Source organism: Lynx rufus, unplaced genomic scaffold (genome assembly GCF_022079265.1).
Source record: "Lynx rufus isolate CCGP_SWC_20201006 ecotype Redwood Valley unplaced genomic scaffold, mLynRuf1.p SCAF_8, whole genome shotgun sequence".
Lineage (NCBI taxonomy): Eukaryota > Metazoa > Chordata > Mammalia > Carnivora > Felidae > Lynx > Lynx rufus.
The window spans coordinates 65,906,409-65,920,814 of record NW_025814896.1 but is presented as its reverse complement, the minus strand read 5'-3'; the positions used below and the strand labels follow the sequence as shown (position 1 = coordinate 65,920,814).

Below are 14,406 nucleotides of genomic sequence, written 5' to 3'. Positions count from 1 at the left end.
TTATTATGTATTGTTACCCATCTCATCCGAACAGAAGACAATTCATGAGCAGGACAACAGGAAACAGAGGAAGGAAGTCGAGGCTCAAGAGTCAAGGTTCAAACCTTATTTTTACTCATAAGCGGTGTGGCATGAGCAAGTTACTTAGTCGCTGAGCCTCAGGGTCATAGGAATAATATCACCTATGGAACAGACCTATGAAGGATCAATAAGACGTCTTAGGTGATAGGGTCCTAACATGGCTCCTCCCAAGAGTAAGCTCGGAACCATGGATCGTGACAGGGTATCTATTACTTCTTTCGGGTCCTCTCTCCAGAAATATTTCTTCTCCTCTGCTCCAACCTATCTTTTCCTTAAATTATATCTACACTTTTATGGACTCATCGTGTTGCTCTGCCTTGTTCATGGTCTTGATGGAAGAAGCACACCTCCCCCTCCACATCCGCTCTGTGGAGTTTCTTTGGCCGCCATCTGCATGGAGATTGTTTAACAAATTCACAAGTAACTAATGAGAGCCAAATAAGGGCTTGGGCTCAGTCCTCCGGCCAGACCTGGAACTTACTGGGGAACAAAGATTTTTCAAAAAGGAGACCAAGGGGACACGCGAGTACGGAAGGGTGAGGGCAGGGCATGGGGCGCCTTACCTTTGCACTGCAAACCCTGCCGTAAGAGGCCCCAGAGCAAGGACCCACAGTGGTCGCAGAAGGTGGGGACCTTGTAGTTGTGGATACCAAACTTGTGGGGCATGTTGACGCTGAACCGCTGGGAGCCCACCTGCAGGGACGGCAAAACACAGGGTCACTGCCAAGCTCATTCACAGCCTGGTGTGCTTAGTGCTGGAGCTCCCAGAAGGCATGACCGCTGAAGGGGGCCAGGTCCGAGCGGGGCTCTGGAAGCTTCCCTGACAAATGAGGTGAAGAGAACCTCCCTGGACCTCTGCTCCTGATGCCTGTAACTCATTCTCCACCGCTCGGTTTGACCTTGCGAGGGCAGGCCTGCTCCCCTGTGTGGTCCCTCCAGGACCGCAGGCTTCAAACTCTCACGGTGCACAGCACCCACTTCGTACCTCATGTTTTGGCTGTTGAGGAGATGTCGCCGTGTGCTTTTCAATGCCACTTTGGGCATGGAAGCTGCACCTGGGCGGTCTTTCAGCAGCTTGATGGTGGGCGGATTCCATAAACACCCTGAAAACCCAGCACAGCTGTGGAGACTGTCGGCCATCCATTGGGACAATCACTGTGGTACGGAATGCTAATGCAGAGTCGTGACCACTACGGGCACTAAGCTACCAGTGCTGGCCACAGACCAGGCACTACCATCACAGTGAAGCCTCACCAGCACCTACGGGCTAGATGCCATCATTAGCCTGAGTTTACAGACGGGGAAGTTAAGGCAGCGTGAGATTAAGGAGCATGCCTGGAAGCTGAGGAGTGGCAGAGCCAGGATTTGATGCCCACAAGTGTGAATTCAGAGCCCAGGCCTTTTAACTATTCTGTTGCCACTTACCCATTACTGAAAAGGGGTAAAGACAAGGTGGCAAGACGGATGGGGAAGGACTGGAGGATGAGTCGGGGAACCTGATCTGCAGGCCTGGGTCTGCCACCAACCAGCCGTGAGGTCTTGGACAAGTTCCGTGACTTCACGGGGCTGCAGATTCCTTACCTGGGCAAATAAGGACAGCACCCCCTATCCCACCTAATGTCACAGGGCTGTGGGGTGGACAAGACACACGGAAATGAGGGGTCATCAGCATGGTCCACCATTTTGGGTCTCCTGTGCCCCTCCATGGAGCCACTCTCCACCTATGTCCCTAGCAAAGCAGCCACATGAACCAGGTCCCCCTCAAAACGGGCAGGGACCAACACCTGAGACCCCATGGACTGGGAAGAAAGTCGCTCTTGTTACATTGGGAATCAGGGGGTACAAAGCAGGCCGCAAAGAAGCTGTCCTTGGCTCGCTGCGGACTGGTGAATGAAAGGCCCCCATGGTGGGGGGGAGCATCAAACGGGGGAAAGCCAGACACAGACATGACAAAGGTGTGGATGCAGACTTGAGCACAAACGTGGAGGCGTGCCTGTGCACACGCACACGCACTCAGGGTCACTCGCCTTCACAGCAAGGCACAGAAAGTCTGATTCTTCCAGTGGGCCAGAATTTTACTGACCCCAGCTAGAGACGCATGGGCTATCAATTAGGGTCTTGCCCCAGTACAAGATCCCCTGATTTACTGAAAACAACTGCGCCCACCCCTCCTTAGATGCATAGGTTAGGTGTACGTATTAGTGAATATAGTCACCTCACCTCTATGTGTGCCTGCCCACCCCAAAGGATGTACATCATTGTACCCACCCTCTTCCTGCAAATGCTGAAGATGTGGTGGACCTAAGTGGAGAACAGGGTCGTGGGTCCCAGGACGAGCCTCATAGGGATATGGGTGACAGACAAAGGTGAAGAGATGGGGAAGTATCCAGGAACTAGGAAGTTCAGGGAGGGGTGGGGAGAGCTGTGTGACTCTCAGCTGGGCTCCCTAAGGACCCGAAGGTGTCGGAGAATGGTGGGAGGTGGGTGGGGCACGTGCAAGAGCCGCAGAATCAGAGAGGCTGCGAAACGGGCACGAGAGCGCACGCATCAGGGCCCAGCTGTGCACACACCACTCTACCAAGGAAGACCAGAAACGGGCGAGCGAAACCAACCCGGAGCTCATGGGGAGGAAGAAAAGAGCAGAAAGACAAAACTGGAAGGTTAAAAAGTGAAGGAGGGAAGGTAACACGAAGGAGAGCCTTCCTTGGTCACCACGCTCAGAAGTGCGGGGAGAGGGGTGTCAGGAGAGCTAACCCCCAGATGCAAAACAGGGAGAGAACACCAGCTGGGTGCTCATGGTGTCCAAGTTCCAAAGCATCTGATAAGAAGAAGACCCTAGACATTTGGTGTTTAAAGCTACGTGTGTGCACGTGTGTATGCACATGCAGGTAGTTATGGGGGGAAAAATGAGCTCGAAGGATGCTCCCCAGCAGTGCTATATTGGGCAGAGGGCATGTCGGTCGCCCAGGTATGCCGCGGTACACCAGTGCTAAGGGAGACCGGTCCTGGGAGCAGCGGCCCACAGCCCCCGTCCTCAAGCCTTGACAACTCATCTCCCTTGGGAGACCCGCCGAGTGTGGGAACACACCTCACCGGTGACTTCGATTCACTGCCAATATGCCAGGAAAGACAGAAGAACTCGGTCACAGACTAAGCTGCTGTGGGTATTTCAAATCTCAACCCTCTAACCCTCATGGCGAGGGCTCATGTGCGACTTTTTCTCTCCAAGGAGACAGGAAAAAGCTGGAGAAATATCCAGGGGCTCTCAGTGGATGAAACCTGTGAGATCCTGGAGGGCAGGAGTTGTGTGTTCCTCCTGGTTCTGAGGGACATGTACAGTAGCTGGTATACAGGGAGTGCTCAGTGGACTGTCCAGAGGAAGGAACAGAGAGCCAGCCATGTATCTCTCATTTACTAGAAAAGTAACAAGGGTGACAATCTATTCGGGTTATGATCCTGGTGCTGGAGCCAGGAGGCCCAGGTAGGGACGACCTGCAGTTTCTGCCATGACAGTAAAGTCCCTGCAAACAACTTCAGTGCCCTGGGCTGCCTGCCCCTTGGGGACATGGAAGGTTCCACCCTGGGCTGCCTGCCCCTCAGGGACATGGAAGGTTCCACCCAAGCTTTGTCCCTTGCTGCTTTCTGGAGACCGCGTGAAAGCAAAGGGAAATGAAAGATAGGAGATGCAAGGATGCAAGGATGCCATTTGGTTGAATTATTTTTAAGGAGTAGAAGGTCCTGTAAGTCACTCCTTTTGGAAGACACATTAAAAATCCACTTGATTATGAAGCCACCTAGGGTCTCTCTGACCCCCAATTCTAATGTCCTATGATTATAACTGTATTTATTTCACCAAGAATTAAAAGCATGCCTTTGAAATCAACTGTTGTGAACACAGATAACATCCAAACTCTCAGTCACGCTCTTCTCCCACTTGCTTAGTTAGGAGGACTCTACCTTCACTGTTGAATCACCTTGCTTCCTTACCCCTAGCGACCTTCCCTAATCACCAATCCAATACTAGTTGGTAAGGATAAGAGACAATGAAGTCTGGCGGTCAAGGGCTCAGACTCTTCTAGAACAGACCATCTGGGTTTGAATGGGGCTCTTTCACATAGCAGCTGTGTGATCTGGGGCAAATTAATTTGACCCCTCTGTGCTTCTACTCTCTTTGTTGCAAAATGAAGATGGTAAGTGCATTGATCTCATTAAAACTGTTATGAGATTAAATAATATTCAATGAAGTACTGAAATCGGGACATGGGAAGTACCCAGTGAACGTTGGCTTTTATTATTACTGTGGCTATTTCCACCTCCTTAGTGTTTCTTGGGTCTGCTGCTTCTACTCCGATCCCCCATCACCTCATAAAGAAAGGTTCTTGCTTGTGCATTGTCTCACACTGTTTATAAACAGTGTGGAGCTACTGACATGTCAGCTAGCTACTTTTCCGTTCCAATGAGATAATGACATAAACCAATTCACATTTTCCTCACAGGCTTTAGCTCTGGGGTCACACGGCTCTTGGCACAACATCCAGAGATGCGAACCTGACTCTGAGCCACGCTCATTCTGCAGAGTGTGCCTCACGCTGGAAGGCTGTAGACAACTGCTTTAATTTCGATCAAACACAATGAAGAAAGCAAGGAGAGCTCAGAGAGATAAGGATTTTCTTAGGGAACCTGGAGGAGGCAGGGGAGGGTGGGAGTGGCGGAGAAGAAAGCCCAGAATTTCAATGTTAGAAATATTTACCTCGTCGGGAGTTTCCTGTTTCTTTAATCCCGCACACTTCGTAATTATGAGCTCATGGCATCGCTTGTGGACCACGCAAGTGCAAACTGCAAACAGCAAAAAACGGAAGGCTGAGCGACAAGTGGGGGGTAGGGAGGTGCCCAACCCAAGATTCAGCTCTGAGCAGAGGGCTGAGGGGAGCCACGCCCCTTCTGTCACCAAGTCTTAAAGTAATATCCTGGCTGAAGCCCTTCGTGCTTCGTCATTTCAAAGCACTTTGCCATCAGAGCCATTAGGGTTTCCTAAATGCTCTGGAGAAGAATGCACCACTCACACCCAGAGGGCGTCAGCACTTTTCTCTAGTTCCAGAAGTACCGATCAATTTCCCTGCTTCTTTACGCCAAGGTCAGGGAACAGTTTCCCTTCCGTGAAGCAGGTCTATTAAAGGTACTGCAGCAGCCTTGCGGTCCACTCTGGAACGTCAATGTTGGCAGGTGCGATAGCAAACACTGCAGCCGGGGAATGGATGTCTTGTGGCACAGGAGTTCCTAAGCTTTTTGATCTGGCTGTGCCCTTATGTGCCGAACATTTTTGTTTAATTTCATAGCGGCCTGTAGCTGTGTCATCAGTGTCATGGGGCAGTGTGGTGGAAGAGGTAAGCAACTGTTTGTACACGTGATACCCTAAGGACATGGGAAGGTCCAAAAGAACCTATCCAAGTTCCCCAGGGGTGAGACCCAACTTAACCAGTGGCTGACATGACCACAAGCGCATATCCACCCTCCAGTCCTGGACAACCTGACCTAGCATTTTTGCCAAAGAACCAGAAATAAACAATCTGCAGTAACTTCAAGTGAGTCTTAAATGCTTAAGAGCTAAAGATTCCACAGTAGAGACTAAAAAAAGAGAATCAGCAAGGGCCATTGGGTGATAGGAGTGAAACGAGGTGAGGGAACTTCTCCAGGGAGCGAGAGAAGGAGGGAGCAGACAGGAGACACAGAGCCCGGCTCCTTGTAGAGTGGGGCCTCCAAAGGGCCTTCGACTATTGTGTCTCACCAGGAAAGATGCTAAGACCCCTAGGACACCTGGAGACGGGTGGCACCCCCAGGTACTCTGCTCTCATACGTGAATGCAGGAGCCAGGGCCAGGCGGGGACAAAGAAAAGCAGGGTCTTGCTTCTCAGAGAGGGACCATAAGCAGGCAAACAGTATGGAGCCTTCAAATGTTGTCAAACCCAGCACACGCTTCCCGTGTCACTGATCCCGATAGGCCTGTGGGCCCCCAAGGATTTAGTTCATACAATGTCTCTTACCTTGACACTGGTATCCCTGCTTTCCTATGACACCCCTGAAAAGAAGAATACAACCTTTTAATAAAATTTAGCAGGTCAAAAACCATACAAAGCCACCCCATTTTGGCCACCACCCACAATGCACTGAGTACACGGGAGGACCAGCTAGTGGTTTCACGCCCACTTGCAGGGTGCTTTAAAATCGGCATCAGAGGGTAGACCCAGTGCTTGGGATGAATATAGAGTTTGGTCAGTATCAGGTCTTGGCTCCCTAGACAAACAGCCATTCCAGTGGGGCCATTAGTGTTCTGGAAAGCCACAAAGACTCTGCCTGCTCAAGGCAGGCCTTGATTAGTCAAACGTGCTGTTCCTTGTGGGTAATCATGTAGGCAGGCTGCAGCTTATAGATACATTTCCTGGGCATTCCAGAAGCAGTCAAGAGTTCCAGGTCAGTCTGTGGCCAGGACTAGGGGTTCAGTGTACTGTGTGGTGAAGGCCAATGCTAGAGGTTCCCTCCATGGCAGGCGTAGGGTTCCCTGGAGCAGGGTTTGGGTCAGCATGGATGGACAAGATGGACCGTCTGGACCAATGGACACAGAACAATCCAACCAACCTGGCCTGGGCCCTGTCCTCAGTGAACCACCACCAAATGGCCAGGGGGCAATCTGCAATTCCCAGCCCAGCAAGAGCAGCCAGACGCCACTTGGGGGCAGTGCCTCAGGAAGCCTAGAACCCCGTGGAGCTCACCATGGGCTCAGAGAAGAGCTGAATCCATAAATCCCAGCACTCACAGCCTACTCCCTCCAAACACACAACTTATGACCGAAATACAGAAAATGGAGGTCAGAGGGCAGAAGCAGCCTTGGGGGTGAAATGTGTCTGTGGGTGGGAGTGGGGTGTTATTTCTGCTTCCATCGAGTCGAGTTTGCTCTGATCTGCACCACCTCAGATGCCCATGCCAACCTCGGTGGCTAGTCCTGGAAAACCACAAGGACAAGACAAGCCACTCCTGGACACCTTGGGAATCCGGGGGGTCCTCAGAGTCCAATTCAAACATCCCCTGGCATGATCCATGCTGCAGACTGGCCTCACTCTTTCTCCGCCACACAGGATCCAAGTGTACTGGCAAACTTCAAGAGCTCAGAGAGGTTGCCAGAAAGGCTGGTGGGATGTCAGAAAAAGCTTTCAGTCGGGCCTCTGACACTTCATACCTGGGGGACGCCAGACTAGTCTTGTTTTCATTTCTGAGCCTTGGTACTGTTGTTAATGAAATGGGTTTGATAATACAAAGCTCCTAGGACACCGGGAAGATTGAATTAGACATTTTCAGTGCCTAAGAGAAAGGCTGGCACATGGTAGGTATTCCTTAAAATCCCCCCTCCAATACCCAAGCGAGTGCCCCTTATCCTTCTCCACTTCCTCAAAAGGCCTACAACCTGTCTCTGCCTACCAAATCCCAGTCATCATGAAAAAAGAAATGCCACCTCCTCTAGGAAGCCTTCCCTGAGCACTCCAGCCAATGCTGTTCTCTCACTCCTCTGAAATCTGGCCACCCTGGTAGCACCACTGTTAGAACAGTTATTAGCAACTGCTTGGAATTACAGGTATTGGCAATCAAGTATTTTTTAAGCTTTATAATGGAAAAACTCAGATGTATACAAAAATAAAGAGATAAATGTAACAGGCCTATCACCCACCTCCAACAATGATCAACACGTGGCCAGTGTTATGTCCTTTACCCCAAGCCCCTGTCCTCTCCTTCCAGATCATTTTTAAACAAATCCCAGACACCATATGATTTGTAAATAATTAAGCTTGTGTCTCTAAAAGAGAAGGATTCTTAAAAAAAAAAATACATCACAATATACCATTACTAGTTATAAACTTTTAACTCCTTAAACGTGATATGTGGGGCGCCTGGGTGGCGCAGTCGGTTAAGCGTCCGACTTCAGCCAGGTCACGATCTCGCGGTCCGTGAGTTCGAGCCCCGCGTCGGGCTCTGGGCTGATGGCTCAGAGCCTGGAGCCTGTTTCCGATTCTGTGTCTCCCTCTCTCTCTGCCCCTCCCCCGTTCATGCTCTGTCTCTCTCTGTCCCAAAAATAAATAAACGTTGAAAAAAAAAAAATTTTAAAGTGATATGTGATATGATTCTAAGTATTAAGTCACCAGGAACCATGGTTTGTTCTTCCCATTTATCCCCCCTTCCCAAGCACTAAGCATTCATTTAGCCTTCCAGAAAAGTCTTCTCCAATCAAATAGAGGACATAAAGCACATCAGCGCTTTAAAAATAAAGTTTCTATTCTCCAACACCGCTTCCCCGACTCCTTGCCTCAGAGAAGGCATAGCTAGAGGTTCCCGGGAGAGAGGGCCTTACCAGATAAAATCTCTGCAGTGAGAGCAGTAGGTGGGCTGCCGAAGGTAGGTGGCCATGAACTTGTGGCCGTTGACCTGGTGGACCCTGCGCCTGACGGCCCCCTGCCGCTTCCTGGGCCGCATGCGCTCCCTGAACACTCGCTCTTCATTGTCTTTAGGGGCTGGGGAAGGACAAGAGCAGAGGAGAAAACACAATCTGGGTTAGCACACCTCACAAGAGACCGCCCACCCCACTCTCGGTGCCTGGAGTGGGAGAGTCGTGGGGGCAGCATTCACCAGCTGAGGGGCTCCGGGGTCTGAGCCTCACTGCCCAGCCCCAGCAAGGGAGCACCACTCAGGGCAGGAAGGCCCAAAGTGTGCCTTTCCCTGCACCAGTGGCGCCCTCCAAATCCATTCCAATCCCAGTCCTGCCCTGGTCCTGTGGCTGCTCCATCCACCGGCTGCAAGGGTGTGGGAACCCAAAGGCTCAAGGTGCACACTTTATTGCAGCTTCTTGCAGTGTGACCTTAGACAGCAGCGTTTCCCTGCCTGGAGCCTCTGAAGGCCTGGCCCTCTGTAAATGGGAATAACAGTGCTGAAAACACAGGGTGCTATGGAGTTGGTGGTGTGAGCCCTCTGCACCCAGCTGTCTGGCCCAGAGAAGCAGCCACCAAATCTGACTTTTCTTCCTTCCCTTCTTCCAGCCTAGGACAACCAGGAGCCTTTTCCCGAAGGTCAAAAGGAAAGGGAAATATAACACTGTAAGAGCAGTTTTCCAGAAGGCTCAAGACCCACCACCATGGACTTGAAGACCTCACTGGAGACAAAAGGACTGTCCCCATTTCTTCCTTCCTTCCACAGGAGAGGTTGCTGCAAACCTAAGTAAGTCCTGCAAGGGGGCTAATAAATGACAACAACAACAATAATAGTGATTGTTATGGACTGAATGCTTATGTCTCCCCCCTCCCCAACTCACATGCTGATGCTCTACCCTCCAATGAGATGCGGTCATGATGGTGGGATTCCCAGGATGGGGTTAGTGCCCTTAGAAGAGGAAGAGACGTGAGCTCTCTATTTTATGAAGACACGGCAAGAAGGTGGGTGTCTACAAGGCGGGAAGAGGGCCCTCACCTGACCATGCTGGCACCTTGATCTCAGACTCACAGCCTCCAAAACTATGAGAAATACATTTCCACTGTCGAAACCACCCCGTCTATGGCATTTTGTCATGGGAGCCCAGCAGATTAGTACAATGATAATAACGGCTAATGCTCACAGAGGGCTTACTCTGTGGCAGGTGCTCACTGAATCCTTACAACCACCCTTTCTTGAAGGATACTGAGAGCATCCCCCCTTCATAGGTGTGCCAACTGAGGAATAGAGAGTTCACGTCTCCTGTTCTCACGAACACAGCTACCAAGTGGTGGAGCCCAGGTTCTAACCCAGACAGCAGGGAGAAGCCACCATTCCACTGTCCACACATTGCTTTGGGGGACAGCCCACTTTCCCAACAGCAAAGCCTCAAAGCTCTCATAACACAAGGGCTGAGTTGCCTTTAGCTTCTCCGAGGGTAGGGAAGGTAGGCTCTACTCTCCTGCCTCGTTCCCAGTACTAGTGCAGGCCCTGGAAGGTTGCCTACATGGCACTGAAAAAGCTCCATGCTCCCAAAAGTCCCCCCACACTCAATATGCCACCGTGGCAGTACCATTACCGGGGAGAAGAAAAACGGCTCCTCCCAGACCCCTTTGAAAATAAGGTTCTTTGCAATGGAGGGCACCTGTGTGAGCCAAACAGCTGCTGACTCCAAGGGCAGCTGTGGGGTCAAGGCAGAGAGGGGAGGGGTGGAGGGACGTAAAACTGGAGGGAAAGGCAAGACAGAAGCACATGCCCAGTGTGGGCTTTTAGAGGGAAGCAGCCTCCAAGCAGACAGGCAGAGCTGCTGATCCCCAGCACAGACCCTGAGACCCCGATGGGGGTCTGCCTGCGGACCCCCCCACTTCCTGGCCCCCAGCCTGCCTGGGTCCCCTTTCTAACTGGTGCTTATTATTTCAAAAAGCCTCTGACACAGAAAGATATGGAATATGGAAAGCCCACCTCCTACCCTGCCACAGCCTAGGGACCAAGACCCAGGTGACCAAATTCTTATGGGGACATCCCAGCTGTTTTATTTTTTTAATTTACTTTTCCAGTTCTGTTTTAACACAGAGACATGCACACACACACACATACACACACACGAAGAAATCTGGCAACTATCACCCAGTTGTGCAATGATAGGTGACTTCCATTTCTGCTTCCTACTTTCCACTGCATTCAGAATATTCTACCATTTTTATAAGGAGAAAAAAAAAAAAAACATGGTTAATAAAAAAAAAAAAAAAAAAAAAAGAATCTATGCAGCCCTTACTTGCTACAAACCTCATCTACAAAAATCCAGACGTCAACTTCCAGGCCCGGGAAGCTGAGGCCACAGGATGGAAATTCTCTGCAAAAGGCAACCTCTAACTGCCTTCACCGGATTCCCTATGGGACACATTGAAATAGTAAGTTGGCCTCCTATTGCATTTAAGGTGCAATTTGATTTGCAAATCCCTCAAGCTTACTAATCATTTTGACCCTGGAACGTTGTGTTTTCAGTGAAACTCATGATGAGTCCAATCTAGTTTCCTCAAGGGAGTCCTGCTGGAACGGGGGGTACAGGTATCCCTGAGGGCCTCATTTCCCAACTTTTTACAGAAATGACCAGGGACCAAATCAAACTTCTAGACTCTGTTTCCAATGATTTGATACGTTAACACAGCATCCCATTAATTTAACCCCACCGATTTTTAAAGATCTCTTGGAGGGGTGCACTCACACCTGGAGAGAAGCTGTTTAATGTCTGTGGCGGGTGAGGGGAGGGTCCTGGGGACAGGTTAGACAGACAGCCAAGAATAATTCCCCTTAGTCTGATTGTCAGACTGAACTTTCCCCCAAAGGTTCTGCCACTCCTGCCCCCAGAGCACATCCACACTGCCTCATAAGTTATATTCTGTGTCAAAGATGCGTGAAAACAGAAGGCTATAGGAGGGGAAGAACACAGGTAAACCTCATGCTCCCTTGAGGACCTCCCCACCTGCCATGTACACAGTAGTAGTAGGACAGGCAATAGGAGAAAGGGGACGGGGCCCCTGGTCGGTCAGCACACTCCCTCCCACATTCCTCTGGACAGGGAAGCCGAGGGTCCGGCCAGAGCATCTCTGTGCCTGTCACCCACATGCCTGGATCATGAGGGGAGCCGCAGGGTTCCTCGGCCCCACAGAACCTCCCTGCCGGGCCTGGAGTCACCAGCAGAAACCGGTCCCTTGAGCATTTCCTGCTGCTGTCAAGGGTCTCAATTAAAATGCAGTTCCTGTAGGATAATGCACCTGTGGGGTAATGCATCACACACGTGTATATGTGAGTGTGTGGTGTGAGTGTGACAGGATTTATAAATGTATACAGATGTGTATATAAAAATCAGTTAATAGATTAGATATTAAATATATCATGAATAATTTCTATTATTTATAGACATACATAATAATACAGACCAATAAAGTATTACATTTATTTACATCATGAACATAGTATAACCGTATATTATAATTACAATATTAATATTATGATCATGCTTTAATCATGATATTATTAATATAGAGTATATAATAGGATATAAACCTATGTAGTTTGGCTAAACCATTTGAAGGTGGCAAACACAGTGACACCTTATCCCTAAATACTTTAGCCTTCATCTCCTGAGAACAAAGCCCTTCTCCTACATAACCACAGTATTAGAGTCAGGAAATTGAACATTGCTGTAACATTATCTAACATATAGTTCATTTTCAAATCTCTCCAATTGTCCTCCCCCAAAATACCTCTTATAGTTGTTGGGGCTTTAAATTTTTCCAGAAGCTACTTAGAGCTCATGCCTTGCATTTAGTTGCTGTGTCTCTTTAGCCTTCTTAATCTAGAACAGCTTTGTTTTTTTTTTTTTATGACACATTTATGTTGTCTTATGGAATGTTCCACAATCTGGATTTGTCTCTTTCCTCCTGATTAGCGTCAAGTTAAATGGCAAGTATACCACAGAGGTCTATGTATCAACACATCCCAATATATCCATTAAGATCCCTAGAGACAACTGTGTAAATGACACGAGCATACAATTTATGGGGGAGATACAAAATATTCACTCTTCCTAGGAATTTTTAAAATGCAAAGCAGAGCAGTCTTGACATACCGCTGACTTACCATATAATACCTAATAAAGAAACAAATTTGCTTTAAAATGGTATTATCCACAGTATACCTACACAATGTGACATAACATTTCCAAAAGTGATATTATAATAATAGCAAATACCACAAAGAGACTCACATCCTTTCATTTGAGTTCCTTAGCTATTAACTCTAAGTCAATAATTAAACTAAAAGCTATGTAATTTACAGATGTTCCCCATCGCATATCTAATTTGGCCAACAAACAGAAGTAACTTGATTGTCTAACATTAAGAGAATGGTCTAGGGATGCCTGGGTGGCTCAGTCAGTTAAGTGTCATACTTGAGCTCAGGTCATGATCTCACAGCTCATGGGTTCGAGTCTTGCATCTGGCTCTGTGCTGACAGCTCAGAGCCTGGAGCCTGCTTTGGATACTGTGTCTCCCTCCCTCTCTCTCTCTCTCTGTCCCTCCCCTACTTGTGCTCTCTCTCCCAAAAATAAATACATAAACATTTTTTTAAAAAGAGAGAGAATGGTCTAATGAATTATATTACATCTACAGCAATTTAAAAACGGTAAGTGGAGACTATGTAGGAACATGGGAAAATGTGATAGAATACTGTAAACAGAATTCACAAGAGCACAAACCTATGGAAAACACATTTGCAGGTTGAAGGTAACAAAAGTGAGAGTTCCTATGCTCTACTAGGATTATGGGTTTATGTATTGTACATAGTGTTTGAAAACAATGTTCTCTAATGTTCCTTAATGACTTTTAAAAGCAGTTCTCTGTGCCTAAGGGTCCTTTGTGCTGCCGAAGCGGGAGGCTGCCTGGCATGAACGAGGAGACAGGCTGCAGTGCAAAGGGGGACAGGACAGATTTCATCAGCTTCACAGCCGCCCGTGCTTCTAAACTGAGCGAAGAGTCACCCTGACCTGTCTCCCGACGCCCGCTCCAAAGGATGCTCACTGCTGTCACTGGATGCACCCAACTACGCCCACCTGGTGGGACCCTTCGTTTGCAGCAGCCCCAGAGGCAAAATCAGGCTAGCTTTCCTCCCAGAACCCCCATCTGGCCCTTTCCAGATCCTTTGTTTTATGGGTGCGTCTGCCACACAGCAGAAGGGGAGACCGTAAGTCACGGAGAGACCAACAAAAAGCTGGATCACTTCTGCCAAACTTTCTGTGGAAACGCAGATTTGGTCGGTCGGATATAATGACAAGAGTTCACAGAGGCTTCAAGCGAAGCAGCGAATCCTCTGGAGCAACCCTGAGATCCTCTGTAACCTCAGCCTCCAGCAACATTCCTGGCAGGTTTCCCGCGTGGTTCGATTAGTCTATCAACTTCAGGCTCCTAGGAGCTTTACACGATGAGCATCCTACGGCCCCCATGCTCAGAAGAATCTAGGACAGCCTGCAGGCAGGTGACAGAGCAGCAAAAAGAGCCGACGCGTTGCAGTTACGACTCTGTTAGTCTCTCCTCACCTGGCCCCTTTTCCCGGGGCCGAGACCTCCCTGTTGCAACCACAGGGACACTCTTGCACACAGAGAAAAGTAGCTCCTGGCACCAGTCTGATCGTTGAAGATCTCACTGCTCCGCCATGTCCTCCCTCACCCCACCTCACCACCTCTTACACAAAAAGGGAGCTGGCTTGACAGGACTGAACACCATCCCCTACATGAGGTGACAGACACCCTTCATCTCCACA

The 14,406-nt window shown here is 49.2% G+C and overlaps 1 protein-coding gene across 1 annotated transcript in view; it reads right to left on the bottom strand.

Moving 5' to 3' along the window:
• PRKCE (protein kinase C epsilon) overlaps window positions 1-14,406 on the bottom strand; it is a 499,091-nt gene that overhangs the window by 176,860 nt on the left and 307,825 nt on the right. Inside the window, exons 3-6 of the mRNA XM_047067544.1 lie at window positions 8,477-8,636; window positions 6,123-6,157; window positions 4,832-4,917; window positions 645-774 (exon numbers count right to left, since the gene is read on the bottom strand). Coding sequence (XP_046923500.1) covers window positions 645-774; window positions 4,832-4,917; window positions 6,123-6,157; window positions 8,477-8,636 — 411 coding nt within the window. The remainder of the gene's footprint in view (window positions 1-644; window positions 775-4,831; window positions 4,918-6,122; window positions 6,158-8,476; window positions 8,637-14,406) is intronic.